The sequence below is a fragment of the Protopterus annectens genome, chromosome 3.part1 (assembly GCF_019279795.1).
Source record: "Protopterus annectens isolate FY-2018-M chromosome 3.part1, PAN1.0, whole genome shotgun sequence".
Taxonomy (NCBI): Eukaryota; Metazoa; Chordata; order Ceratodontiformes; family Protopteridae; genus Protopterus; species Protopterus annectens.
This window is the reverse complement of record NC_056732.1, coordinates 1,125,639,580-1,125,666,213: the sequence shown is the minus strand read 5'-3', so window position 1 is coordinate 1,125,666,213 and position 26,634 is coordinate 1,125,639,580. Positions and strand designations below refer to the sequence as shown.

The following is a 26,634-nucleotide window of genomic DNA, read 5'->3' as shown; positions in this document are numbered from 1 at the left end:
ATCCCTGGACAAATCAACAACAGCAGCAAAACCAACCATCTTTTAATGCTAAATATTAATATTAGAAGTATCAAAAATAAAATACCTGAACTACAGGCCACAATAGCACACTACTCTCCAGACATAGTTGCTTTAACAGAAACCTGGCTAAATGAAAACACAGCTAACTCAGAAGTTCTCCCTATCAGCTACAATATCATTAGACAAGACAGACTACTTCGTAAAGGGGGTGGAACTGCCTTACTGTACAAGTCCAACTTAACTGTCCGTCAATTACCAAACTCCTACCCCTCCCCCAATAACTGGGACATACTTATCTCACAACTTCAACTTCACCCTAAAAAGGTCATCATCACAATTGTGATCTATATTCCACCTAGTAATATACCTGCTAGCCTTGAAGACTTCTTATCCTGGTGTTCTTCCACATACTCACAAGTAACCCTTATTCTGGGGGACTTCAACCTAGATTGGTTCACCTGTAGATCATCTCCATGGCTACCAGCAGCTAGTCCAAATTCCAACTAGATGGGATAAAAAATCTAAAAGGGAATCCATCCTTGACTGGGTCCTAACTAACAACCCCACATTGTACCCTCACACAGGCAGTCTCCCAGACACCTTAAGTGACCACAACATAATATACTTTATATGAAGTAGAACAAGCATATGCAAAACCACTAACTATATATCCACTAGAAACACAAAAAAATTCTCTCCTGAGGACCTCAACACTTTATTCTGTAACTGTGACTGGACCCCCACCCCTAAAAACCCTCCCACTTGACCAGGCTGTAGCATATTTCAACAAAATATTTCTACAACACCTAGACACTGTCGCTCCATTGTGCAAAATCAAGGTTAGAACCTCTACAAACCTCTGGCTCAGTAAAGAAACCAAACAAATCCTCAAGTCCAGAGACACTGCCTGGCTTTACTATCATAAAACCAAAGAAACACAAAGCCTAACTAAGTACCAAGAACTGCGCAACCGTGCAAACAAATGCATTAGGCTGGACAAAAAATCCTACTACACAACATTACAAACTAAATACCAACACAACCCACAAAATTTTGGAAAAATGTAAACCAGCTACTAAAATCCACCCAAAAGGCTACCCCCAAACCAACCACCCCTGACAGTAAAGTTCCCATCGAAACACAATTCAACTCCCACTTTGTGAACTCAATTCTATCCTTAGTATCACAGGACAGTTTCTTCCTCACTATCCCCCCCAAAACAAATAACACTAATACAAGCTTTACCCTCAAAACAGTTTCCACCACTTCAATCAAAAGCATGCTCTCCAAACTAAAAACCTCATCAACAGCAGCCGACCTACTCCCCAACTATTTCTTGAAACTCACAGCAGATGCTATTGCTATCCCAGTCTCCACTCTCATAAACAGATCAATTGTTGAAAACTATATGCCCAAACTCTGGAAAATATTCTATGTTACACCCATACATAAAGGCGGGACCTCCACTGAACTTAATAACTACAGACCCATTGCTTTACTCTCCCCCCTGGCCAAAATCCTAGAAAAATGCATCCATACCTAGATGCTAAACTATCTCATAGACAGCAACATCCTGTCACCTACTCAGCATGGTTTCAGACCTGCCCATAGTACCACTACAGCCCTCCTCTGCTTCACAGACACAGTTAGCCATCTCAAAAATGAAGGCCTACAAGTGTCAACTCTTTTTTTTTTGGATATGTCCAAAGCATTTGACACAGTCTCACACCAAATCCTGCTAAACAAACTAAATCAATATCATCTATCAAATTCCACTCATACCTGGTTCCAAAGCTACTTAACTGACAGGTACCAAGCTGTGAAATGTGAAAATTCTCTCTCTCTTCAGCTGCTCATAACTATAGGAGTCCCACAGGGTTCTATCTTAGGACCATTACTATTCACAGTCTTCACAAATGACCTCATACCTACACACAGCATGCATCTATAATTCAGTATGCAGATGACACTACCTTAATCTGTGCTGCACAAAACATTCCCACCCTCCTACAAACAACTCAACTAGCGTTCTCTGGTGTTGAAAACTACCTTACCCAAGCCCAAGTTATCCTCGATCCAAAGAAAACTCAGCTTATGATTAAAACGAGTTCTAACAAAAACACTAACAGTCAATTCACTATCTACTCTACAAATGCTACTCCAATTGCTCCAGTGGCACAGGCTAAGCTATTGGGAATAACCATAGACTCCCACCTAAAATTTGATAGTCATCTCAACTTAACTATTAAAAAAGAACATGCCAAACTGGGGGCACTCTACCGTATCAAACCATTTCTTACCAACAACACAAGATCAGCCATTGCTCGCTCTCAACTTCTATCCACCCTACTCTATGCATTTCCGATTCTGACTAATCTCAACAAAATTGAACTAAGCAAAATGGAAGCCTGCTATAACAGAATTGCCCACTTTGCTGCAAATTGCTCATATAGAACTCATCACTGTACTGCTTTGAGACAGCTCCACTGGGTTGAACTGCCCAACTTCCTAACCTACAATCAACTCTGCCTCTGTCATTCTATTACCTCCCCAATAAGTGTCCTGCCCTCAAAAACCTAGTACAACATCACTCAGCCAAAAGGCCTCTTAGATCATCAAGCAAACTACTACTAGAAGTCACCAACAGCTACAATAGCTTTGGAGATGCACTATATAGTACTTCATTGGCTTAAAAATGGAACTCTGTCCCTACTAGCATTCAAAACACATCATCCAAAGCCTCCTTTAAAGACCTCATCAGGCAACATCTCAAGCAAAGTTGGCAGTGCCATGATTGCTCCCCAGGCTAGTGAAAGCGGATAACATATACATACTAAATCTAGAGCACTTGATAATTGTTTTTAATCTTACTCACAAACATTGGCTAATCTACAATGTATGTACTGTACCTGTGTACTATGTATGTATTCTACCTATGTTCCAAATTTCAGCTGTACACCACAAATCTATTAATTACCTTTATTTTTAAAATAAATATTTTTTTGTTTGTTCTCTCCACTGTAACTGTTTATGTGCCACATACCACTGTAAAAACATGTCTCTTGTAATTTGTGTGTATACTGATCATGTCTAAATAACTAAATGTGTCTGTAATTTTTCTTTGCAGAGTTTTTCTCCCTGGGCCTCTGCTGAAAAAGGGCCTTTTCGGCTCAGTCAGGCACCCCCAGTTAACAAATGTAAAATAAAATAAATAAATAAAAATAATAAAATAAAATCTACATGTTTTCATATGTTATTGGCTAGTGTTTTATTCATTTACATGTTTTAATATGTTATGTAACATATTGTTTTTATATGTATTTAAATATATTTTTTGTTTTCTTTTATAAGCATATTCTTCACATGCAACTCAGGAGTTAAAAATGTTTTTGCATTGGTAATTGAGTGGTTACCAATTGAGTTAACTGATTGTGTTAATGAGTTAAGGTATGTCAGCAGGCACAATGGTGAAGCACTAGGTTTGATAAAGTCCAGGATTTATGTGGACAAAAGCGCTTACCACTTTGACTACTGCATTTGGAAGATTGGATTATGGTGCATTTACTGGCTTTTACATTTTTTTTACTGGTCCTCTTGATGGAATAAGCATTTTGCCTATTATCTAGAGAAATGGAAGTCTTTTTTAACAAGTTGGTGAGGCAGTGTGAACTAAGATGGATTTAACTTATCAATATAAGTGAATGAGTTTCATCTCAATGATCAGGACTACTCAAGGAAAATCACTGTTGGTGATGTTCTATTACATTGCCAGAAAAGAGTCACATTTTTGTAGTTTTCTCTGTCTCAGTGATTTTGCAAAAGTGCATTTAGTATATGCAAGTTAGGCGGGTTGTGAAGGACAAAGTTCTCTCATGGGTATGTAGGGCAGGCTTGTTGTAGGTTTTCCCAGGCATAACTTAATTATTCATAGTAAAATCAACTTGTCTTTTCTTCACAGCTCAAACATTATTTTTGGTGATAAGTCAGCTGAGATTTCTGCACTGTGCAAATCTTTTGATAACAGGTTCATAGGTGTTTACTAGGCTAATGGTCACAAGTGCCTTTTTACACCTAGCCATGCATCCCAAATCTCTGACGAGTTCTGATACCCTTGATAAGTGTAAGCATGGGGCTAGGAGATGAACCATTTAGAGGTTACCTGTTTGCATCACAGACATAGGTGCATTTATGACTGCTGTCCATTTTCTGGTATAACTGTTGATCAGTGAACAGAACAGGTGGAGTCTTTTCAAGATTAAAAAAAAAATCTGTATGTGTACTAGGGGCCCTGCAGACTGGAGAGCCTGGAGGCACAGATAGACTAACTTGGGATGTCTACTTGTATCTTTGTCTGCATTCTTTGGTGGTTGAGCACTTGTTGAGCCTGGTCAGTTTATATAAACATCTGTTAAAGACTGACTAACTTTCTCAGTTTTGTGGAGTAATTATGTGGTAACTAGGGTCATAAAGTTGTCTAAAGACCCTAAATGTCTGAGGCAGTATCACCCTTTTGCCTTCCTTAACAATGACCACACACATCACAATACTATGGGCCTCAAGAAAACTTTTATCTTCCTTAATTTATCTAGATCAGGTGTTTCTCTTTAGTGGTATATAAGCAAGGACCTGTAATAGGAAAGTCTTCTGGGTAACTACTCATTCAGTGAGCTCTGTTATTCCATCAGTTGTCTTTAGCATAGATGCCAAAAATGTTTTAGACTGTTTGCCTGGCCAAAAGTATAGGTTCCTTTCTTCCATCCTCGGTTTAAAAAATTATTTTGTCCAATGATCTTAGTGATATTTTAGGTTTCAGTTTTGGCATTTCTAGCAGCGTTTACCTTTGTTGCAGTGCCAGGTAAAGCTGCCTTTTTCCCCAGCTTTATTTGATTGAGAAAAGTTGTCATTTGTCCAGTAGTGTTTGGCCTTCTTGTTTGAAAGTTGATAATTCCTCTTGTCATACCACTATAAATCTCCATGCAGATGTCATTATGGGAACTGTCTTTGAGCCCCGTTAGCTTATTACAACACCAGTGACCTTTCATTTGCACCAGGGGATGGTCCTCTCCTCCCTAAAGGTTACAATAGATTTAACTGTCAGACATGTAGGGCTCAGGATTATGTCTCTTCTGAGGGATATTACTCATGAGTGTGTGTGCGTGTGTATGTGTGTGTGTGTGTGTGTGTGTGTGTGTGTGTGTGTGTGTGTGTGTGTGTGTGTGTGTGTGTATGTGTGTGTATACCTTAGGGATTTACCTTGATCAATAAATTTCCTGCACTGGCCAAACAACTAGATGTCTGTGGACCAGAAGATCACATTCATGAAGGTTCATTCACTCCCAAAACACTGTACGCTCTGGCGGCTTCCATTATGAAAACATACCTTGGTTTAGCTAGAAAATGATGACAAAATCGGCCTTATTTTTTGTGGTACTCTCTAAGGTCTAGGGTCCAAATGGGTGACATGACCGTGAATAAAACTGTGAGAGGAGGTGAATTTCTCTACCCAAATCTCTATCTGCTAGCTTCTCACGTGCCTGTTTTTCTTTTTGGATTGCCGGTCTGTAGCTGCCTAGAAGATGGTATATTCGAGTCAGATACTTGCAGATGGTATAATTTAATGGAGTGCATGTAAGCCTACAATCCTTAATGTTTTTCTCAGCCAATAATTTTAATTAAGGCCAGCTTAAATAAGATTTGTTTGTTATGGATACAATACTGAGAGTCAAGAGCTTCCTCAGCTAATCTACTCTGGATAAGGGTAAGTTGAAATTACCCTTAGGACTACCCAGCATCCTTGTCTTGTTTAATAATGTTACCCCATGCAGCTGTGATACATGATATGAGGTAGTATTAATTAGGAGACTGCAACTGACCTCACATTGAAGGTTATGAGTTTTCAGGATGCCAGTCCAGTTTTTGATTTAGACTCTAGTGACAAATTAGTATATTGTGGGATACCTTCGGCCTCTAATACATTGTCTCATTTGAATTTACCTACTGATAGAGTTTTTTGGTCTCACATGGTTGATATCTGGACTCAGGTTTTTCAGGTAATGATTTTGACTGTTGCCCTGTTTCTTACGTTTCCTTCTATGGTAAGAACTGCACCTTTCCTCTCCCACCTTTTTTTTTAAACTGGTGACATACTTGGGTTGACCTTTCCCCTTCTCTTTTATGTTTAAAATATATTATACATATCATATGTTTCCTTTTTCAGTTTATCTAGGATCTCTCACATTTTCATGAATTATCTGACCATTGCCAGATATGCTTATCTCTAACATATGGAGATAAGCAAATGCTTTTCTCTATGTCCCAGGTGACTCTTTCCTGCCATGAAGCTGAGGAGGATTAATCTACTGCTTGAGAAGAAACATGAGAATTGACTGCAAATATATGGAGCTGTTTAGGTTGCTTTGCTCAGATTGGTTGCCTTATATCAAGTGTTTCCCTTTGGAGTACATTTAAACTCATATAAGCACATGAGCTTGGACGAAGGTCACCCCCCCGGATGAAAGGTCGCCGGAGCTTTCTTGGTACATATTACCCGATGGACATTTTACATAGTTCTGATAGAAATATTGGAGCTGCCATTTCCTTGCTCTGGTTACTCCTTGGGAATATATGTAAAGCTTGAGATACTGCATTGTTTATGAATTGCTGTTTTTGTGTTCTTATGACGGCTTGTTTTTTTTTTTTTTTTGAAAAATTATGTTTATTAAATATCAATAGTTTTACTGAAGACATGTTAACTCTTTCTGTCTTTGAAATGTTGTTGAGAATTTAATTTGTGTTTTATATAACTGAGGCTCATGTTCTCCCTGTGTCCCGTGTTTCTCTCCCTCTTCTATTTTTGTTGGGTTTCTTATTAAAGACATGCATATATAAAGCTAAAACCTTGGGAATTTTCATAAATGAAGAAACAGGGTAGATACAAGGGAGAACTTGAGGAAGCCCCTGGAAGTTGTGAAATTACAGACTGTTCTTTTTATAATGAATAAGTTTAGAGAACTGTGAAGAGTAGGCACAATACAGCTGTAAGTACTAGCCAGGTTACCATATCTGGTGCAAAGTTTCACCATGAATGTGGTCTGTAATTAGCTGAAATTTTGGGAGAAGCAAATGATGACATTGCATAGGAGTGGAAGTGAGATAAATCCTACTGTGACACTATAGATTTAGCAAGGTCTGAAGACATTTACCTTTCTGTTACTGTGCAAACAACTTATCTTGAACTTCCATCAATTTCTATCCTTTTCTAGTCCCACACTTCCAAATTACCATATTTTATCCACAGTCCATTTTCACCTCTGTGTCAACTCCTACACTAAATGGTCTAACCTCATCCCTATCATCTTGTAAATCAGTTATAACTTAGGCTGATTATATTTGCATTGTATTCTTGACCTTACACCATTTATTCCATAACCTTGCAATTGATGCATGTCAATATTCTATGTATTAACTTTGAAACTGATGTGTCAATATTCTATGTATTAATTCTGTCTGTTGTATTTAATAATTCAACTTCTACCTGTGAATTCATTTTTCTTTTCTTACTTGTTACATTATGTTTTTGCCCCCCCACCCCCCCCCAACCCCGGGCCTCCACTGAAAATGAGTCTTCGATACAGTGGACTTTCTCTGTCAACAAATGTCAATAAATAAAATAAATAAATAAATTTAGGTGGACAATGTATGGGACTCACATGCACAGAGTTACATGTGAGAACTGTGAAGACACCAGTAATGATGACATGGCAGTAGGTGAGAGGAAGAATGCAGATCTGTAACAGTAGCAGCCATCGATGGGGCAAGGTAGTGATGTGGTAGTTAATGAGTGGGAGATCATAGAGTATACAGGAATGTTCTGTAAGGGAGTGGCAAAGATATTTTAGAAAGAGAGAGATGGTTCCAGTAAGGATGTAAATCTTGGTGGCTAAGGCAGCAAGGCATAGAGGAAGAGTGGTATTTAATTGGAACTCATAAGGCAACTGCTGATGGTTGGGTTGTGTAGTAGTTAAGGTGGAATGATGACCCAGCAGTGGAAAACTGTGAACAACTGAGGATCCTTGTAGTCAAGTAAGAAATCAGTAAGCTATGTAGCAGGACTGCTTTTTTTTAATTTATTTATTTATTTTTTTTTGCTTTTATAATACAGATAAGGTGTCCAAAAGTCAAATTATGCATGGACGAAGATGTTCTGCTCACTGTAGTCCTTACTAATAAAATGAAGAATAGACTCCTGAGAAGGAGTGTGACTAGATTACATTAGTCTTCGAGGCACACCTGGTTTTCCACAAGTTTATACCCTTGAGAAGGTAGGTAACTTGGATGCTAAAGTACTGATGAGAGAAACCTGGGAATTTCTGTCCCTTTGTTAAGAGCATCAATGGCACAACTCTATCTAGAAAATGCTTGAAAATTTCTTCACCAGCCCACATATGGCATACTGGATGTGAGGCAGATGACAGGAGTCAGTAAGACTGTGCAGATAGTTGCCTGCATATTTCAAAAAGTTTCTGTCCTTCCCTAACTGCCAAGTTACTGTTACAGAGACAGTGGGAAACAGGTGGAGGTACTGGTTGATTATAAAATCTTAGATAGGTATTTTTGTGCACCCAAATAAGGACTGATTGTCTGTGGAAGCTAATGGAGTATTTCTAATTTTAAATGTAACACCTCCTAATCATATGCACTAGGAGTTGATTCTCCCCTCTCCAGAGGTTACAGTAAATTTTACTATCCTGCACTTAGGGCTCAGGATTATGCCCTTTTTGAGGCACATTATTCAAGACTGTATGTGTGAAAACCTTAGGGATTTGCCTTGATTAGAAAATTTTCAGTACTGGTCAAACAACTGGACACACATGGACCAGAAGCTGATATTTATTAAGGTTTCAATAACACCTAAAACATTGAACCCTTTAATAGTTCTAGATTTCCTCAACCCAAGTTTTTCACAGGAGTTACATGTAGGATGAAAATGTTTGTAAACTTCTTGGTGGAAGATTAGTGTAAGTGAGTATCACGTGTTCCTGAATAAACTTTACTGGGCAATGTTATAAGCATGATCTCAGGTAATGAATATGAGTATCCAATAAAACAGATTAGGAGAGATTCTCAAAGCACCTCTTTATGAGTTCATCATAGGTGGAGACAATCTTCTATTTTCACTGCAAGTGAACTGGGAAACTCATTGCCATTAGCATCAGACAGGTGTCATGTTTTATCATACAGAGTTTAAAAGATGGGAGGTTATTGCTGTGTCTTTTTATTCTGTATGAGACCGTAAGGCAAGGTTTACCAGCTGCATGGTACATTGAGGATAAAATAATACCGCAGACTGTTATTCCTTTTGGATGTTTTTAATAGGATATTGAAAGCCAAAACTGCATGTCTTAGTAACTGTATACATACGTGATAATGGGATGTTAATTACAGAGGATGGTTTATATAAAGTTTGTCATTTTCTCTTATGCTTTGGATATCAAGGTTGTACATTGAATTGTGAGACATTACATTTAGAACCACAAAATTATATACTGGTTTTAAAAAATTACTATACGACTACATCCCAAACTTGTACTTCCCATAAAAGAAATATGAAGTATTAATGCTACCCAACACACATCTAAGTGTGTACATGTATACACATAGGTCAGCTTTCTTTAGTGTTCAGTCAGGTAGAAAAACATAGACATTTGTTTATTTCTGGCTGTTAATATTTCTTCATATTTATTAGCATATACCTGCAGTGCAGCTCAGACAAAACAATGCTTAGAAGAAGAAAGAAATGTTTTTTAGGTAAGATATTGACCATAAAACATTGGCATACTGAATGCATTGTGCTTACCTTTGCAGGTAGAGAAGGAAGTTTATCCAGGAAAATAATACTGCAACAGCAGCATATTCCCACTGCTTTTCCATTCGGTATGGAAGATACTCGGGAATGACAAAAATAATGGAAAAGACACATATTATCCAGTCTAATAAGTTGGAGGAATGATAAAAGTACTTCATGCGCTGCGGTAATAGGAAAGAAAAAAAAACATGCACATAGAATGCTGCATTTGACTATTTTCAGCAAGTCACAGTTTTTGAGCAGAACAGGGAATAGGGTACACATTTTCATCAACACAAATCATATAATAGATTGTAAACTGTCCATAGCACTACTATTTATAAACAATTTAAACAACTATATGGCACTTCATTATATATAATTAACTGATGCTGACATTTATTACTACTCTTCATCATTTAAAAATGGCTAAGAAATCTCAGACGACATGTCCTGAGGAAGGCTGATACTGCAATGTTTTACAAATGGTTAACAGCAGGACTGATGAGTTATCAAAAACTACAGTATCATAGAATATCTGATACCATGCAGGCATTACCTGACTACAATACTGAAGTAAAGTGTTGTTTCATTGCACTGAAGTCATTATAAGTGGAAGATTAAAATTCAACAAAAAATACTAAAACCTCATTTACTATACCTGAGGCATAACATAGTCTAACTCACAGACACAACATTAAGTGGAATTCATCGCAAACACCTTTGGCCAGATAGTGCACATACTGGACCTAGTATTCACCAACATGAGAGAGCATTGCACTCCCCCTAAGTCATGTCCTCATTGGTGAATTTGGACCTCAGAGTTGTCTCCTTCAAACTAAAAATCAACCAAGTAAACCCATCTAAACCTGTAACAGTTTGGGACTGTTTTAAAGTAAACTACATCCTATTAAGGGACATTTTGTCAAAATTCACAGCTTCCCCATATTCCAAGAACACCTACTTATGCAGAATTATTTATTGAAATTCTGTATAAACATGTAAATGACTGCATTGAGGCTGCCATACCTACCAGAAGTAAGCCCAGTTCTAGCACCAAAAACAAACCATACTGGTGGAATCCTTACCTTAACAGGGTATATAACAAAAGAAAAAAAAATCATGGTGAGAATTAGAAACAGCAGCTGTTACAGAGACAAGAGCTCCTAATTCAACTAAACAAGAAACTAAGATGTCTAATAAAGTCCAACAAGACCAATTATGAGGTCAGAATAGCCTCCCAGGCTAAGGCTAATCACAAGGCCTTCTTCTGTTATGTCACAAACCTTAAGGGTATTACACAACAGTATGCAGACTGGTGGTAAGTGGCACAACCTTCACTAACCAGGATGACATAGCAAATCTACTGGCTGATATATTTAGCTCTAACACTTCACCCCTACTCTATCCACTACACCCTGTGAAATCCCTTTTAGCATAGCTCCCCCAGTTATCAACAGGGAGCAGGTCCTGGAGGAGCAGGCCAAAATCACTGCTTCAATGGGCACTAACAATATCTCCAGTTGCTTCCTAAATAGCCTAAAACATGAAGTAGCAGGACTACTTGAGGCACTCTTCAAATACAGCCTCAAAACAGGTTATGTGGCAGGTGAATGAAGGGTCAAGATGGTCATCCCTCTTCATAAGGGTGGACCATAAACATATCACAGGAACTACAGACCATCAGTCTGACAAGTCTAATATGCAAAGAAATGAAATGAATTATCATGGAAATGATCAACAAGGTCATTGGCAACCTACAGACACTGGAACCATTTGAGTTTGGCTTTGCTAAGGGTAGCCTTGCCTTCTGAACCTAGTAGACATTTTTTGAGAGATCACCATGACTACGGATGAGGGGGAAATGGTGATACTGCCTACCTTAGTAAGGCAAAGGTGTTCAGTACCCCACTGAGGTATTAGTGACAAATTCTCAGAACTAGACATGAATCCCTAAATAAGTCAATGGCTCTCCCAAGAAATCAGGATCAGTGTGACCACCTCCACCAAGAGACCAGTCACCAGAGGAGTACCCAGGGGTTTTATGTTGGCCTTGTTTCTTTTGAAATATACTTCTCAGATGTCAAGGCTAATGTCAAAGGCCTGTGTCTTACCAAGTTCACAGACGACTGTAAACTGGGACCTATCATAGATTCCCCTCGTGGCAGCAACATCCTACAAGATGGCCAACACAAACACGTGATTGGTACAAAAGCCATGGATTAAAACTCTCTGCAAAGACATGCAATATAGTGGTATTTTGGAAATCATCTACCCAAGCTAATTACTTCATCGATAAAAAAACACTAAGGGTTGACATGATAGTTAGGGATTTAGGAACATATCTAGACAGAGCATAGGATCATAGGAAGTTACTAGGCTAATGGCTCTGTGGCCCTTACAAGCCTTGCTAAGTTCTACCCTTATTTCCATGATCAGCACCTAATGCCAGTGTCCAAGAGAGACACAGGTGGAATCCCTGGGGTGAATTTGCGGTTACCCATCCAATCGTCCAGATTGCATTTGAAGAGGCCAGTGAGGTGGTCTGTTTGACATGAAGTAGGAGTCTGTTCCAAAGGTGTGGTGACCTCTGGGAGATAAATCTGTCCCTCCAGCAAGTTCTATTAATTACCAGGTTAATGTCTTTTGAGTGAGTAACCCATGTACAATTTGACTTGTGGATATGCAGCATTTCTAATAAAGCAGGGCCAGAGACTGCCTTATATGCAAGGCAGAGATCGCCTCTGAATAATCTGTATGAAACTGAATAAAGTGACAGTGATTTCAGATGATCCACATAGGACAGATGCTGAAGATCTTGAATTTTACTTGTGAGGAAGCTTTGTGGTTTCTCCAATTGCTGCAAGTGCTTGGAGGGGTACATACCAAAAGGGACATTGTACTCAATTATTGGCCTGATGAGGGAAGAGTACAAGGAGGTTATGACTTCTTTTTTTTCAGGAGACAATGCCCTTACTTATGAGATGAGTAATATAGAATGCCCTTCTTACCACTGTGGAGACATGGTGATCAAAGGTAAGATTACTGTCAACCTGTGTGGCCAGGTCTCACACCACTGATTGCCTACTTAGGGTGTTGCTATTTATGTGGTAGTTAGTAGGAGTGATCTCTTACTGAAAGGGATGATAATATATTTTTTTGCATTGAGTTTAAGGCCATGACTTTGGCACCAATCATTTGTTTGTGTAAGACCCTCTTGTAGGATGTTGACATCATTTGGAGAGTTTATGACCACTCCCAGTTTGCAGTCATCAGCAAACTTTGTCAGTGATAGACCTATAGTTTTTGAGTGTACTTCAGAGAAATAGATTCCAAACAGTAGCGTTCCCAGGACTGATCCCTGTGAAACACCACTGGTTACAGGTTTGCAGCTGGAGCTGGATTCCCCTATTTTGACTATATGTGTTCTATCAGTGAGCCAGTTAGCGACCTGTCTAACGATATAAGGGTTGATACTTAGCTGGGTGAGTTATCTGGCATTTGATCAACACATACCCAAGATAGTAAGAAAATCATTCTATGTCATTAAACTCATAATCAAGAGTATGGCAAACAGGTCCATGGAGGAAATAGAACCACTCTACTCAGCCGTTATAAGACCCATCATTCAGTACAATGTCTCCTTGGCATGTAGCTAACCAGGGATTTTTAACAGTTAAAATGTCCTCAAAGGTTTCTCAGCAGGAGAATCTAAGGTATGAATAACCTATCCTACACAGATCACCTTAAGGTCCTGTCTCTGTACTCATCTCTTACAGGTAATCTATGCCTAGCATATCAAGCATCCTTAGACCAAACTCTGCTGGATTTCTTGCACATCTGCAAGACAAACAGCACCAGCAACACTAGATCCAAGGGCCTGAAGTTTGCCTACAACACAAGCAGGAATGGCTAGAGGGGCCAATATGTGTCACAAAGGATCTTGCACTATTGAATAAGGTCCCCCATCTACATGAAACAGAGTTCTTCCCTGATCCTACTCAAAAGAAACCTTGATCACTGCATGGAAAATCTCAAATTCACCCCATGTCTGGCTCCCATGTCTCTGATGAACAGAGGATGATAGTAATTAACTAATCCCCAACTAATTTACCCCCATACACATAACCCTAAGCTACATACCCACCATATAGGTGTCCAAGGAACTCTGGAACAAAGCTGGTTTGTCTTGCATGGCTAGGCTTGTAAAGACCCTGGTGGTCATTGGCCTAGTATAAACCTATGAACCTATCAGACCAAACCAGTTGTGAAAAGCTCAAACAAAATGTTACTATAACAGCACTGCTTTGTACATTCATCAAAGTTTTTTACCATAGAAGGAATTTTGGATTTGCCATAGTGTCTGGTGACTACAGATTTCATATGAAGAATAGTGGAGCAGGGTATGTACAAGCAGGTATGAGGGTCTACGTCTCATAACAAAATTAGCCACCTCAAAAATAAAGTTGATCAGATTGTCTTTAATCAACTCACTTTCTAAGGAATCAGCCTTTGATGAATTAAAGTGGAGTCATTGCATCTAGTTAGCCATGCATGCCATATTAATATGAGTGCAATACAGTAAAAATAAACTACTTCTTTGTCTGCCAGGCCATAATAAACTTGAAATCAACTCTGAGAAGCCAACCCCCACCCCAGCTAAACATAAAATATTAATCAAAAAGGGTCAAGAATCACCTCTCTGAACTTCTAGGTACACAATACAATTATCAGCGTTTTTAATGGTCAGATCAAGCATTCATAGATTCATATGTTCATAGGAGATGACTAGGCTAATGGCTTAAGATCCCTTACAAGCCTACCCATATAACTTAATTTTACCTGATATATGTTCCCAACGGGCTACAGGATGGCATAGGTTTATGCCTTGACTATTTTACAGATGGCCCCTGTCCATAGGCACTACCGCAGGAGTGAATTTGCAGTTCCCCATCTATTGATCTAAACTGCATTTGAAGCTGGCCAGGGAAGGGTTCTGCTTAGTATGAATAGGAAGTCTGTTCCAAAGAAGGTGTAATCTTTGAGAAAAATATCTGTCTCTAATAAGTTTTGTAAGAATCACAGACCATATTTATATCCCTAGATCAGGTAATCCTCATGCTGTTTGTTTTGCAGATGTGAAACAGCTCCATCAGAGCTGGATACGTAAGTGCCTTATAGGTTAGCCACAGGTCACCCCTTAATAGTCAGTAGGAGACAGAGTAAAAGGGGGTCTATATTAGAACATCGACTTTTTAAAATATCGAATGTTCTAATATCAACCCCTATTCAGTGAATGTTGTCAATATCGAACATGCAGAACAGCACATTTTTTCCCAGGGAAAAAATTTGCTGTTCCAACACACATGCACACAACACAAGCACACCAAACAAACAGCAATCTACACACATACACCTACAATCCTATATCTAACCCTACACTAAACTGTACATACACCACTAGATATCCAGTTACCTTAACCCAAACCCTAACCCTAAGGTCCGTCACTATCGCACATTCACCTCACCCGCACCGTAACCCTAACTCACCTACCCCGCCCAAACCCTCATATCCACACAATCGCACACTTACCTGATACCGACCCATAACTTTCCACCACAGTGCTGAAAATAGCAAAGCCACAGGAAAGGCCAACCGAATTCTTTCCCTAGGAAGAAATTTGGTGTTCTGCAGCTTCGTTATTTTCAGCATTCGATGAATAGGGGTTGATATTAGGACATTCAAAGTTGTGAATCTTCAATGTTCTAATATAGACCCAGTAAAAGGATAGGGTTTTAGACTATCTGCATAGGACATATTGTTTACACCCTGTATTTTCTTTGTGAGGAACCTCTGAGGTCACTTCAGCTGTTGTAAGTGCCTAGTCAAGTACATGCCAAATGATGCTTTGTACTTGATTACTGGTCAAATGAGAGCTAAGTAGAGTGGGACTATAGCTTCCTTGCCTCTGGATATCATACCTATAATTATAAGCTGGGTCATATAGAAGGACCTGTTCAGCACTGTGGACACATGGCGGTCAAAGTTAAGGCCACTCTCTATCTGTGTACATAGTTCTCTCACCTCAGAGTCTACTGTTAGGGGTGTGCTATTAATGTGGTAATTTGCACAGGTATCTGACTTCCCAAAGAGTATGATTATTTCCTTTTTTTTTTTTGCATTTAGTTTTAGGCCATGGCTCTGGCATCAATCACTTGTCTGATTTAGACCCATCTGAGAGATATCTACATTGTTGGGTGTTTTAAAGATTACTCCTAGCTAGCAGTTATCAGCAAACTTTGTCATCCAGAGGCCTTCCACATTAGCCTTGACTTTAGAGAAATATATTCTGAACAGGAGTGGTCCCAGCACTGAGCCCTGAGGCATACCACTAGTAAATGGCCTCTTGCTGGATCTGGATTCACCCATTTTAACAGCATGTGTCTAGTCAGTAAGCCAATCAACCATCCATCTGGTGACATAGGGATTTATGCCCAGTTTTTTGAGTTTGCTTATAATACCTGGAGGGAATTGTAGGCAGTATGCATTATTTTACCCTCATCCATGGTTCTATATAGTAGGCATGACCTGCCTTGACAAAGCTGAATTCAGTTCGGTTGGGTCCATTGTTTGGTGGTTTCCTATGTCACTGCTTACCAGGTTCATGATTATTCTTTTCATGGCCTTGCATATAAGACTCAACAAACTTTTGAGACTGCAATTTCCTGGGTCAGTTGATGATCCCCCTTTATGCAGAGGGATGGCTGTTGATGTCCTCCAACTCTACCAGGACAAAGCCAGTCCAGACGTTGTGGTTAAATGGATGTCCTAATTTAAGCTGTTAAAGAGCCATGCTGGTTTATCATCAGGATTCATCAAAGAAATGTTTAGCTTTTGAGAGTGCAGTGGCAACCCGTTCTTTGGTGATAACTGATGGAGGAATGATGGAGGGTATTTCCTGAGGGATAAATGTGGGTGATGGGGAGGCAACATTTGAGATGAATTTATCAGTGAGCAGATTTGCTATATCATCTGGCGGAGTATAGGTGATGTCATATATAACGATTTCTTAACATTGTTGGGTAATACCCTTAAGATTACGGACATAACTGAAAAATGCCTTATGGTTATCCTTAGATTTGGGGGGTACTTTTGCCTCATTATCTGCTTTTGAAGACTTCACTAGTTCCCTGGTTTGATTGTTTAGAATAATGAGTGATTTTTTGCTCTTTTGTACACATTCTGTCTTACTTCACAACATGATTTTCTTTCTTTTGTTGTACAACCTATTAATACCAGGAGTCCAACAAGGTGATCTGGGCTTATTTCAGTCTGGTACTGTCATTTTTATGCAGTTGTTTATATGGTAGTACAGGGCTTTTGTGTAGGTGTCCACATAAGCTTCTTTGTTTTCTGGGTTTGGGGAAGCTTGAAAACTAGCTATGCCATTACCTAATAGGAGGCAGGTGGGCTTAGAAAAGTTCTTAAAGTTTTGGGGGCTAGGTGGGGGGGGGGGTCTACTTTTACCTTTATTTCAAGGGATGCCACTTTGTGATCTGATCTAAACAGCGAGGACATCATATTTGGGAGGTGTAGCACTGTCCCATATTTCTACATATCTAGTCAAGGGTATTTGTACCCCTAGTGGAAGTGCAGACTAGCTGCTCCAAGGCATTTGAGTTTACAAAGTCATGAAATCTTTGGGCCTGAATGTTAGTAGTCATAGTTTAAATAAATTTTATTTAAATGTAAGTTATTTATGACAATTTAAAAAAAATGTTTTTAAAATCAATTTTAAGAATATGATGTGTTTTTTAATACATGAAAGTGATTTTTATCAACTTAAAGTAAAATGGATTTTAAAATAACACTGACATGACCATATAAGGACAGTTTTTAATGACATCCTGTTGTTTACATTAATTGATTAATTGATTTATTTGGTTTAATTGTAATTAGTGTGTCTATATAAAGGGAATTATGGGATTGTGAAATTTATCTGATGAAGTTGATGACGAAAACGTTACTTGTACTTTTACAGCGTTAAGTGTGGGTCTTTTCACTTTGTGTTCGGTGTTTGGAACTGAATAAACTGTTGCCTATATCCAGCTCGACTGTGGTGCTTTCTACTTGGTTATAAGTTTATTTTAGCACCATTTTATCCTTTTGTGGTGTTTCTTGGTGAGTTTGGATATCTCTGAGTTGGATATGGCATCGGAAACTAATGCTAAAGGTAATGAAGTTGGAGAGCTTCGGAAGCTCATTGGGCAATTGACGTAGCTGGTGGAACTTTTAACTCCTGTTAGCAAATCCATGGGTAAGCTGTTAACGTCAATTCCGGTGTGTTGTAACCAGGAAGCGGCTAAACAACAACGCGTTAAGAAAAGGACGGTCACAGAGCGTGATCAACAAAATAGAGAGGTTGTAGAGACTGATATTGTGGACAATGATAGTTTCAATGGCTTTCCACATATTACATTGATTAACGAAGAAGAAAATCCTATGCCTGAAGTTATGAGGTGCAACAACAAATGGACTTGTTCTGGAGCAGAACCTATTTTACGGGGAGATTTTACAGGTACTGGTGGTCATCTTTCTGACATTATGAATGTTAAATTTGACTTTGCCAATAAGCGTTTAAATTCTATCAACTATGGTAGTTTTACCAATATGCTTAATGACTTGGACTTTTACTTATATAAATATAAAATGATGGAAATGGATAATGCTTATTTAAAACACTGTTTAGATTTAAAAATTGTACCAAAAGGCTTAAGGGTTTGTAAATACCTGAACAATGTGGTTGAAGGGACTGAATTTTGTGAGGATTTACTGAATGCATTTGATCAGTGTGGTTTTGAAATAATGAGAGCTATAATTAAAAATAACACACGGGAAATGGAGAAATTATATGATAAAATTGATAAAATAAATCATGGTGTTACAAATGATTTATTGTTTAAGGTAGAGGAAGAGGGCAAAGTATAACAAATTGATTAAAAATTTGGAATCAAAATGTGTGGAGGTACAGAAAAGGAAATTAGGAAAGATTCAGAGAGACACTAAAGAATATAAGAACAAAGCCCACTACCCCAAGCCAAAATCTTGGACTAGGAGATGGAATGGTTATAGTGAAAATTAATTTCAGGAAGGAACAACACATATGGATGTGTACACCATAGAAAATGATTCTAGTTTTTCTGATTTTCCTCCGCTCAGGAGGTCAGAAAGACTTATGGACAAAGAACCGGTAGTATATAATACAAAAAACTACAGGGGGAGGGGTTGGAAACCCCAGGGGAGGAACGAAACAAGATGGAATTAGTAAATTATATTACACAGGATGGTAATAGATGGACATGTCAGGATTTGAGTATATATAATTATAGTAGTGTTGCTGTTAACAAAACTTTGTTTGAACTGTTATCAAAAGGATTTGGTTTTATACCTAGGCAAAGAACTAATATTTTTAAACTGTTAATTGATGTGAAATTATTCTTAAGAAAGAAAAATTTAGAACTTTTATTCACTGGAAAGGTAACTAAATCCAAAGAAAATAGCTTGGTATGTAGTAGTACATTCAATCCACCACTGCACCCCCAACTGAGGAATTTTGAACTAAAACTTGAAAATGAATTAAGGACTGGTTTGAAAAAAACAATTTGTACACCCTAACTTAACATCTTCTGAACAGGAAGTTTTAAATGTTTTAATAAACAACAAAAATTTAAGGGTGATGAAACCGGAGAAGGGTGGAGGTGTAGTATTTATGGATTGTATTCAATATGAAGGTAAAATGATGGAGATTTTGAGTGACACTGAAAAATATTCTAGAACATCAATTAATGAAATTAACATTGCATATAGGAAAATACAATTAGTATTATATGACTTATTAATTGAAGGATCTATAGATATGCAAACATATAAATATTTGCTTGTTGAAAAACCAAAAGTCCCTTCTATATTTGGAATTCCTAAGGTGCATAAAAATAGTAATGATCCACCACTTAGAGCCATTGTTTCGGCTAATGGTTCAGTGACTGCACTTTTAGCTAAGTATATAGATACTAAGGTGAAGGGGTTGGTATTGAACAACCCTAACATATTACAAGATTCATGGGACTTCCTTAGGAGACTAAATCCCTCTTTATACAGTGAAAAGTTGGCCTTTGGCACTTTAGATGTAGTGGACCTATTCACTAGCATACCACATGACGTTGGTATGGAATGGTTTGAGGAGATGTTAATTGGTTTTAAAGAGATTACCTCAAGTGAGTTCAGAACAATATTGACCCTGATGGAAATAGTGTTGAGAAATAATTTTATTTTCTTTCAAGGAGAGTACTTCAAGCAAGAGAAAGGAGTGGCCATGGGGGCACATTGTGCCCACACTTATGCTAACATCATTATGGCCTATTGGGAGAACAATTTTCTCCTGACTTCTCCTTTTAGTGAGTATTGGACCTTGTACGGAAGGTTTCTTGACGATTTATGTTTTTTGTGGACAGGAAATCTAGACAATTTTATGAAATTTGTTGAATATTTGAATGGAACAACTAATTTTTTGGATTTCACCCACAAATATGACACACAGGAACTAATATATTTAGATGTCAATATCAAGAAAGATAATGGAAATTTTGTATCTAAAATACACAGAAAAGAAACATTCTCTAATTCTTATCTACACTTCAATAGTTCACATCCTTTGTATCAGAAGAAGGGAGTGTTGAAAGGCCAGTTGGTTCAGATGAGTAAAATGACTTCAGTAGATGAAATTTTTACAAATGAATGTATTAAATTAAAGGAGTTATTCATGAACAGGGGATATCCTAGTAATTTATTTGATGCATTATTGAATGAAGTACTGAGTGAAAGAAAGGGCAGATTTGCTCCTATTATAGGAAAAACATCTCCTTTTATAGAAACAGGTGACACTCCAGTAGATAATTCTAATAAGGATTATGATATGGGATTTGTTATGAATTATGACGGACAGTCAAGTGTAGTAAGAAAGGTTATGGATAGAGAATGGAATAATTTTTCTAAGATATCAGATTTAAAACATATTTTTGAAAAACCATTAATGTACATATACCGTAGAGGGAACACTATTATGAATACTATGAAACTATAGTGGATGGGAGATTGTAAGTTTACCCCAGGGGGCACATCTGTGTCACTGCTAGACAGGGGCACAGTAAACTAATTCTATTATATAAGGGGACCTTCATTGTGTCACTACTAGACAGAGGCACATTATTCTAAATTTATTCTGTACATTTTTGTACCATTTCATGGGGTGGCAAAAGCTACATCACTATGGCTAGGCTTTCAAATGCCCCAGGGCAGATAGCCTAGTACTATACTATGAAACTATGAAACTATGAAACTAAGAACATCCCGGACAAAGGCACCCATAATATTAACTATGACAAAACAAGAAGAACTAGAAAAGGTCTATATAAACGTGGTTGTTGTAACTATTGTTCATATTTAAAAACTGGAGATTCCATTTTTTTACAAGCAAGGAAAAGGAAATTAAGTTTGGATATTTATGTTAAAAGTAATACAAAAGGCATAATATACCTAGCTATGTGTAAAGAATGTGATTCGTACTATGTGGGTAAAAGTGAAAGAAAATTAAAACAAAGAATATATGAACATATGTATGATATCATAAATAAAAGTGAAAATAATGCACTTTACAAACATAGCATGGTATGTAAAACATCAGTATTTCAATTTTTTGTGTTGGAAGTAGTTCATGTGGATCCCAGGGGAGGTATGTGGGAGACACTAGTAGACTATAGGGAACTATACTGGCAGCTATCACTAGAAGCCAATAGACCTCCGGGTCTTAATGACATGATATCTTTAGCTCCAGTTTTAAAATTGAGATCAGCCAAGCTTTAAATTTATAGAAAAAACTGCTATCATTAAGAACATAAATTATAAAAAGTTTTGACTTGTGATGTTATGTGTGATTTGGGCCACATGGGGGAGCCAAAGACAACAACATAAATTTATTCTGTATATACCTTTTGTATTTTTAAATGAATTTTATAGTTTAAATAAATTTTATTTAAATGTAAGTTATTTATGACAATTTATGTTTTTAAAATCAATTTTAAGAATATGATGTGTTTTTTAATATATGAAAGTGATTTTTATCAACTTAAAGTAAAATGGATTTTAAAATAACACTGACATGACCATATAAGGACAGTTTTAATGACATCCTGTTGTTTACATTAATTGATTAATTGATTTATTTGGTTTAATTGTAATTAGTGTGTCTATATAAAGGGAATTATGGGATTGTGAAATTTATCTGATGAAGCTGATGACAAAAACGTTACTTGTACTTTTACAGGGTTAAGTGTGGGTCTTTTCACTTTGTGTTCGGTGTTTGGAACTGAATAAACTGTTGCCTATATCCAGCTCGACTGTGGTGCTTTCTACTTGGTTGGAGTATAGGTGATGTCATATATAACGATTTCTTAACATTGTTGGGAAATACCCTTAAGATTACTGACATAGCTGAAAAATGCCTTATGGTTATCCTTAGATTTGGAGGGTACTTTTGCCTCATTATCTGCTTTTGAAGACTTCACTAGTTCCCTGGTTTGATTGTTTAGAATAACGAGGGATTTTTTTGCTCTTTTGTACACATTATGTCTTACTTCACAACATGATTTTCTTTCTTTTGTTGTACAACCTATTAATACCAGGAGTCCAACAAGGTGACCTGGGCTTATTTCAGTCTGGTACTGTCATTTTTATGCAGTTGTTTATATGGTAGTACAGGGCTTTTGTGTAGGCGTCCACATAAGCTTCTTTGTTTTCTGGGTTTGGTGAAGCTTGAAAACTAGCTATGCCATCACCTAATAGGAGGCAGGTTGCCTTAGAAAAGTTCTTAAAGTTTTGGGGGCTAGGTGGGGGGGGGTCTACTTTTACCTTTATTTCAAGGGATACCACTTTGTGATCTGATCTAAACAGCGAGGACATCACATTTGGGAGGTGTAGCACTGTCCCATATTTCTGCGTATCTAGTCAAGGGTATTTGTTCCCCTAGTGGAAGTGCAGACTAGCTGCTCCAAGGCATTTGAGTTTACAAAGTCATGAAATCTTTGGGCCTGAATGTTAGTAGTCATAGATGCCTCCCATTTAATGGAGGGGCAGTTAAAATCACCCATGAGTATGGTAGTGGGCTGGATGGTGAGTGATGTAAGTAACTTTAGGTATGATTAATGGGTTTTCTGGTTCATGGTGGTGGGCCTGTAGCTAGCAGGAATATGGTAGCAGATTTTTGGTTAGTTGGGCATAGAGTAACTCAAGCATGTCATATTATTTGATCAGTCTTGAGGTGTGCTTATCCTTTAAGTGGACAGATATGCCTCTGTCTTTTGCTCTTTCATGTTGACTGGGTGATCAGAATGTATGAAGGACATTATAGTCATGCACTGCCAGAGTTCTTTCTGTGGCTTTGAACCATGTTTCAGTAATTGCACAGATATTCACATTCTCCAGGGTGAGGAAAGCTTCCAGAGAGTGCAGTTTCTTGTTGAGACTCCTAGCATTGAGCAGTAACACCTTTAGCTTGTCCTGAGTAGATTTTGCTATGATGGAATGTTTGTCTGTTTGGCATTGCTTAAAAAAACACTATAGTGGTGCCAAGTGGTGCCATCCTTGGCAAAGCAGTGTGGACTGACAATCATGGTTTCCCAGGCTGACAAGCATTACACAACTTTAGAATGACACCTGTAGCTAAGCCACTTGTTAAATTCAATCATTTTCTGTTGGTATTGTGACATCATCCTTTGAGATGGTAGAATGCTATTCAGTGCTAGGCTCATACCTGTCTGTGATACATACTCCTAGACCTTAATCATGTCTCTCTTCATATAGTCCAGGGAGGTTATGTCTCAGGTCACTTATGCCCACATGGACTATGACTAAATCATACTGGTAATTGGGGTTAAGTGACCTGAATACTTGCATGATCTGGTGGATCCTGGGAGACAACTAACTGTGACCTTTTCCTTATCCGGCCTGTGGAGAGAGACATCAGTGTATCTCACATTGGAGTCTTCTATGACCAAAATATTAGGTTGTGGGGTGTTTCGCCTTATGTTCTTTGGTAGTTAAGACACAATGAGATATGGTTTTACGTGTTGTGATGTGAATTGTTTTGTTTGTGTGCATACAGGCCTTCTGAGGACTACTCCTGGGATGCCTTTGAAGTTTGGTTAAGTTAAATGTAAGCATATCTACATATGTGGGTCTATGTGTCTGGTCCTTTGTAGGTGAGATGAGTGGTGTGTATGTGTGTTGCTGAGAATCTGATTGTTGTTTTTTGTATCTGAATGTGAGAGTCTAGCTTCAAGTGTCATTGTACAATTACAACTCTTGCATACTGTATTTGTCTGTTTCAGAATTAAGTGCTTGCCAGTAGGGTCTATATCAGCTTATCGAAAGCTGATAAGAACAAATTCTCTTTGATCGACCCCTAAAAGTCGAACAACCTAAATAGCAAAGACACGAAACAGCAATTTTTTTCCCAGGGAAAAAAATCACTGTTCCGCAAAAAAAAATAAATAAATAAAAAAAACAAATGAAAACACAACATAAATTGGGGGGCTTCACCTCCCACACCCCCCCTACTTAAATAAACCAACTGCAAGATTGCACCACAGTGGAGGAAATGGCAAACTCCTGACAATGGTCCAGCAATTTTTTTCCCTGGATAAAAAAAATCACTGTTCCGTGTCTTCGCTATTTAGGTTGTTCAGTGTTTAGGGATTGATCAAAGAACATTCGCTCTTATCAGCCTTTAATAAGCTGATATATACCCTCCCAGTGTACATAAGACAATCACTACATTGCCTCAGGATGCCCATGTCTACCAAGGGACATACAGAGATAGAAGGAAAATGCCCATCCATGGCTGCAAGTACTTGATGAGTATTTGTGTTTGCAACCAGAAGAGGGATGGATGTTTACTTGGCATAATCTACTAAGGCTAACCAATCCAGCAATGCTGCTCAGCACCCTAAATAGTACTAACTCAATGCAGTAATGCTGCTCAGACAGCAAACTAATTGTTTTGTGAGTTTTTATAGGGAAAGCAAAACTTCTGGGGATTGCATATGTACAGGGCACCACTATCTGCCACTGAAGGAAAAGTAGCTTTGCGTAAATATGAGGCTTATATATGAGCAGAAAAAAATAAGTCTTTCACTAGCTATGCCATAAAGTCAATCAGATAAGCACACAGTAAACTTTCCAACAACAATTCCCAGCTCATATAGGTGAAATCAGCAATTACGAGCTCATATAGATGACATCAGCCCTCTCCTGCCACAAAATTACAGACCTTGATCCTCTTAATGTAAAAAGGCTGATTTGGAACCCAAGTGATTAGGGAACCACCAACAGATGCCTAATACTAACTGACAAACACTAGATACAGTGTATTTAAATGCAGAACAGCAGAGCTTACAGCAGTTAGGAAACACAACTTTAAACTTTAAACAAGTGCAAGAAAATAATAAATAGTACAGAAGTCTTTCAAAGAGCAATGAAAACAAGATGAAAACAAACAATGCAAGTACAAAATGATACTTAATTTCATTTTCTTCTTGCCAATGATGGCTTTAGATGTTAGCAAAATCTCTCAAAGTCTCTGACATCATCACCAAACAATGAACATCTCTGAGTAAATAAGTTAAAGACTCGTGCAAACACAATTCTTATATACAAGCAGAAATAAAGGAAGTTTTACACTAGCTATGCCCTAAGGTCAGTCAGGTAAGCACTCAGTAAGCTTTTCGCCAGCAATTCCCAGCTCAGATAGGTGAAATCAGCCCTTTTCTGCCCCAAGAGTGAAAACTTTGAGCCTCCTTATGAAGGACTTCACCCCCCCATTCATTTAATTAAGTCTTCTAAATTTATAGTGATATACCATGTGAAGATAGGTAAAGGCTGTCAATCTAGCCAGATAGAATTTTGTAGATAATTCTGTCATTAGTAAATATTAATATAAGCCGCAGGATTGTTCTCTTAAATGGGAGAAAATGGTGTTAAATGTGGAACTGCAAAAATGTAACAGTGCACTCTGCTGTAGGAAAGTTGATAAATCAAGCATTGTGTAATTGTTTGATGCCAAAATTCAGATCCAAGATGTCTAAATGAAGGAATTCTTCCTATTGGTTTGAGGCCAGAGTTAATGGCTAGAATTTACATGTATAATTTCTTTTATTGCTCTGGCTTCCTGACCAACTGCAAGATCTAAAAGGCTATTAACCTCTGAGTTTCTGTTAGCCTGGGAAAACCAGAAAATTGTTAAGAATGATGTAATGTGAAGAAGCACTGTGTTATCAGTTTAAAGAGAGAGAATCAGAGAGCATTTTAGCATTTGTCTTCAAAACATCCAACATCACCAGCACTGTATTGCTCTATATGTAAGTTTGTTTTAGAACTGTGTTTTCTCCTAGATATAGCTAGAAAATAGGAAGATTAGATTAGTTTTTTTTCTGTATTCATATCAGAACTTTTCTACTGTATTATTTTATGCATTTTCCTGTGTCTGAACTGTTGACTAGCACTGTGTAGTAAGAAGTATTGCCTTGTGTTTTTATTATATATTATTAAATATTTTTAAACCTTTCAACTGTGGTTGTTTTAGAGTTGTGTAGAGATAATTTAAGCTCTAGAGTACACTGTATATCTATCTATATATATATATATATATATATATATA

General features: G+C 37.8%; 1 protein-coding gene across 1 annotated transcript in view; it reads right to left on the bottom strand.

Moving 5' to 3' along the window:
* LOC122797757 (transient receptor potential cation channel subfamily A member 1-like) overlaps positions 1–26,634 on the bottom strand; it is a 1,751,748-nt gene that overhangs the window by 713,094 nt on the left and 1,012,020 nt on the right. The window contains exon 22 of the mRNA XM_044066281.1: positions 9,878–10,047. Coding sequence (XP_043922216.1) covers positions 9,878–10,047 — 170 coding nt within the window. The remainder of the gene's footprint in view (positions 1–9,877; positions 10,048–26,634) is intronic.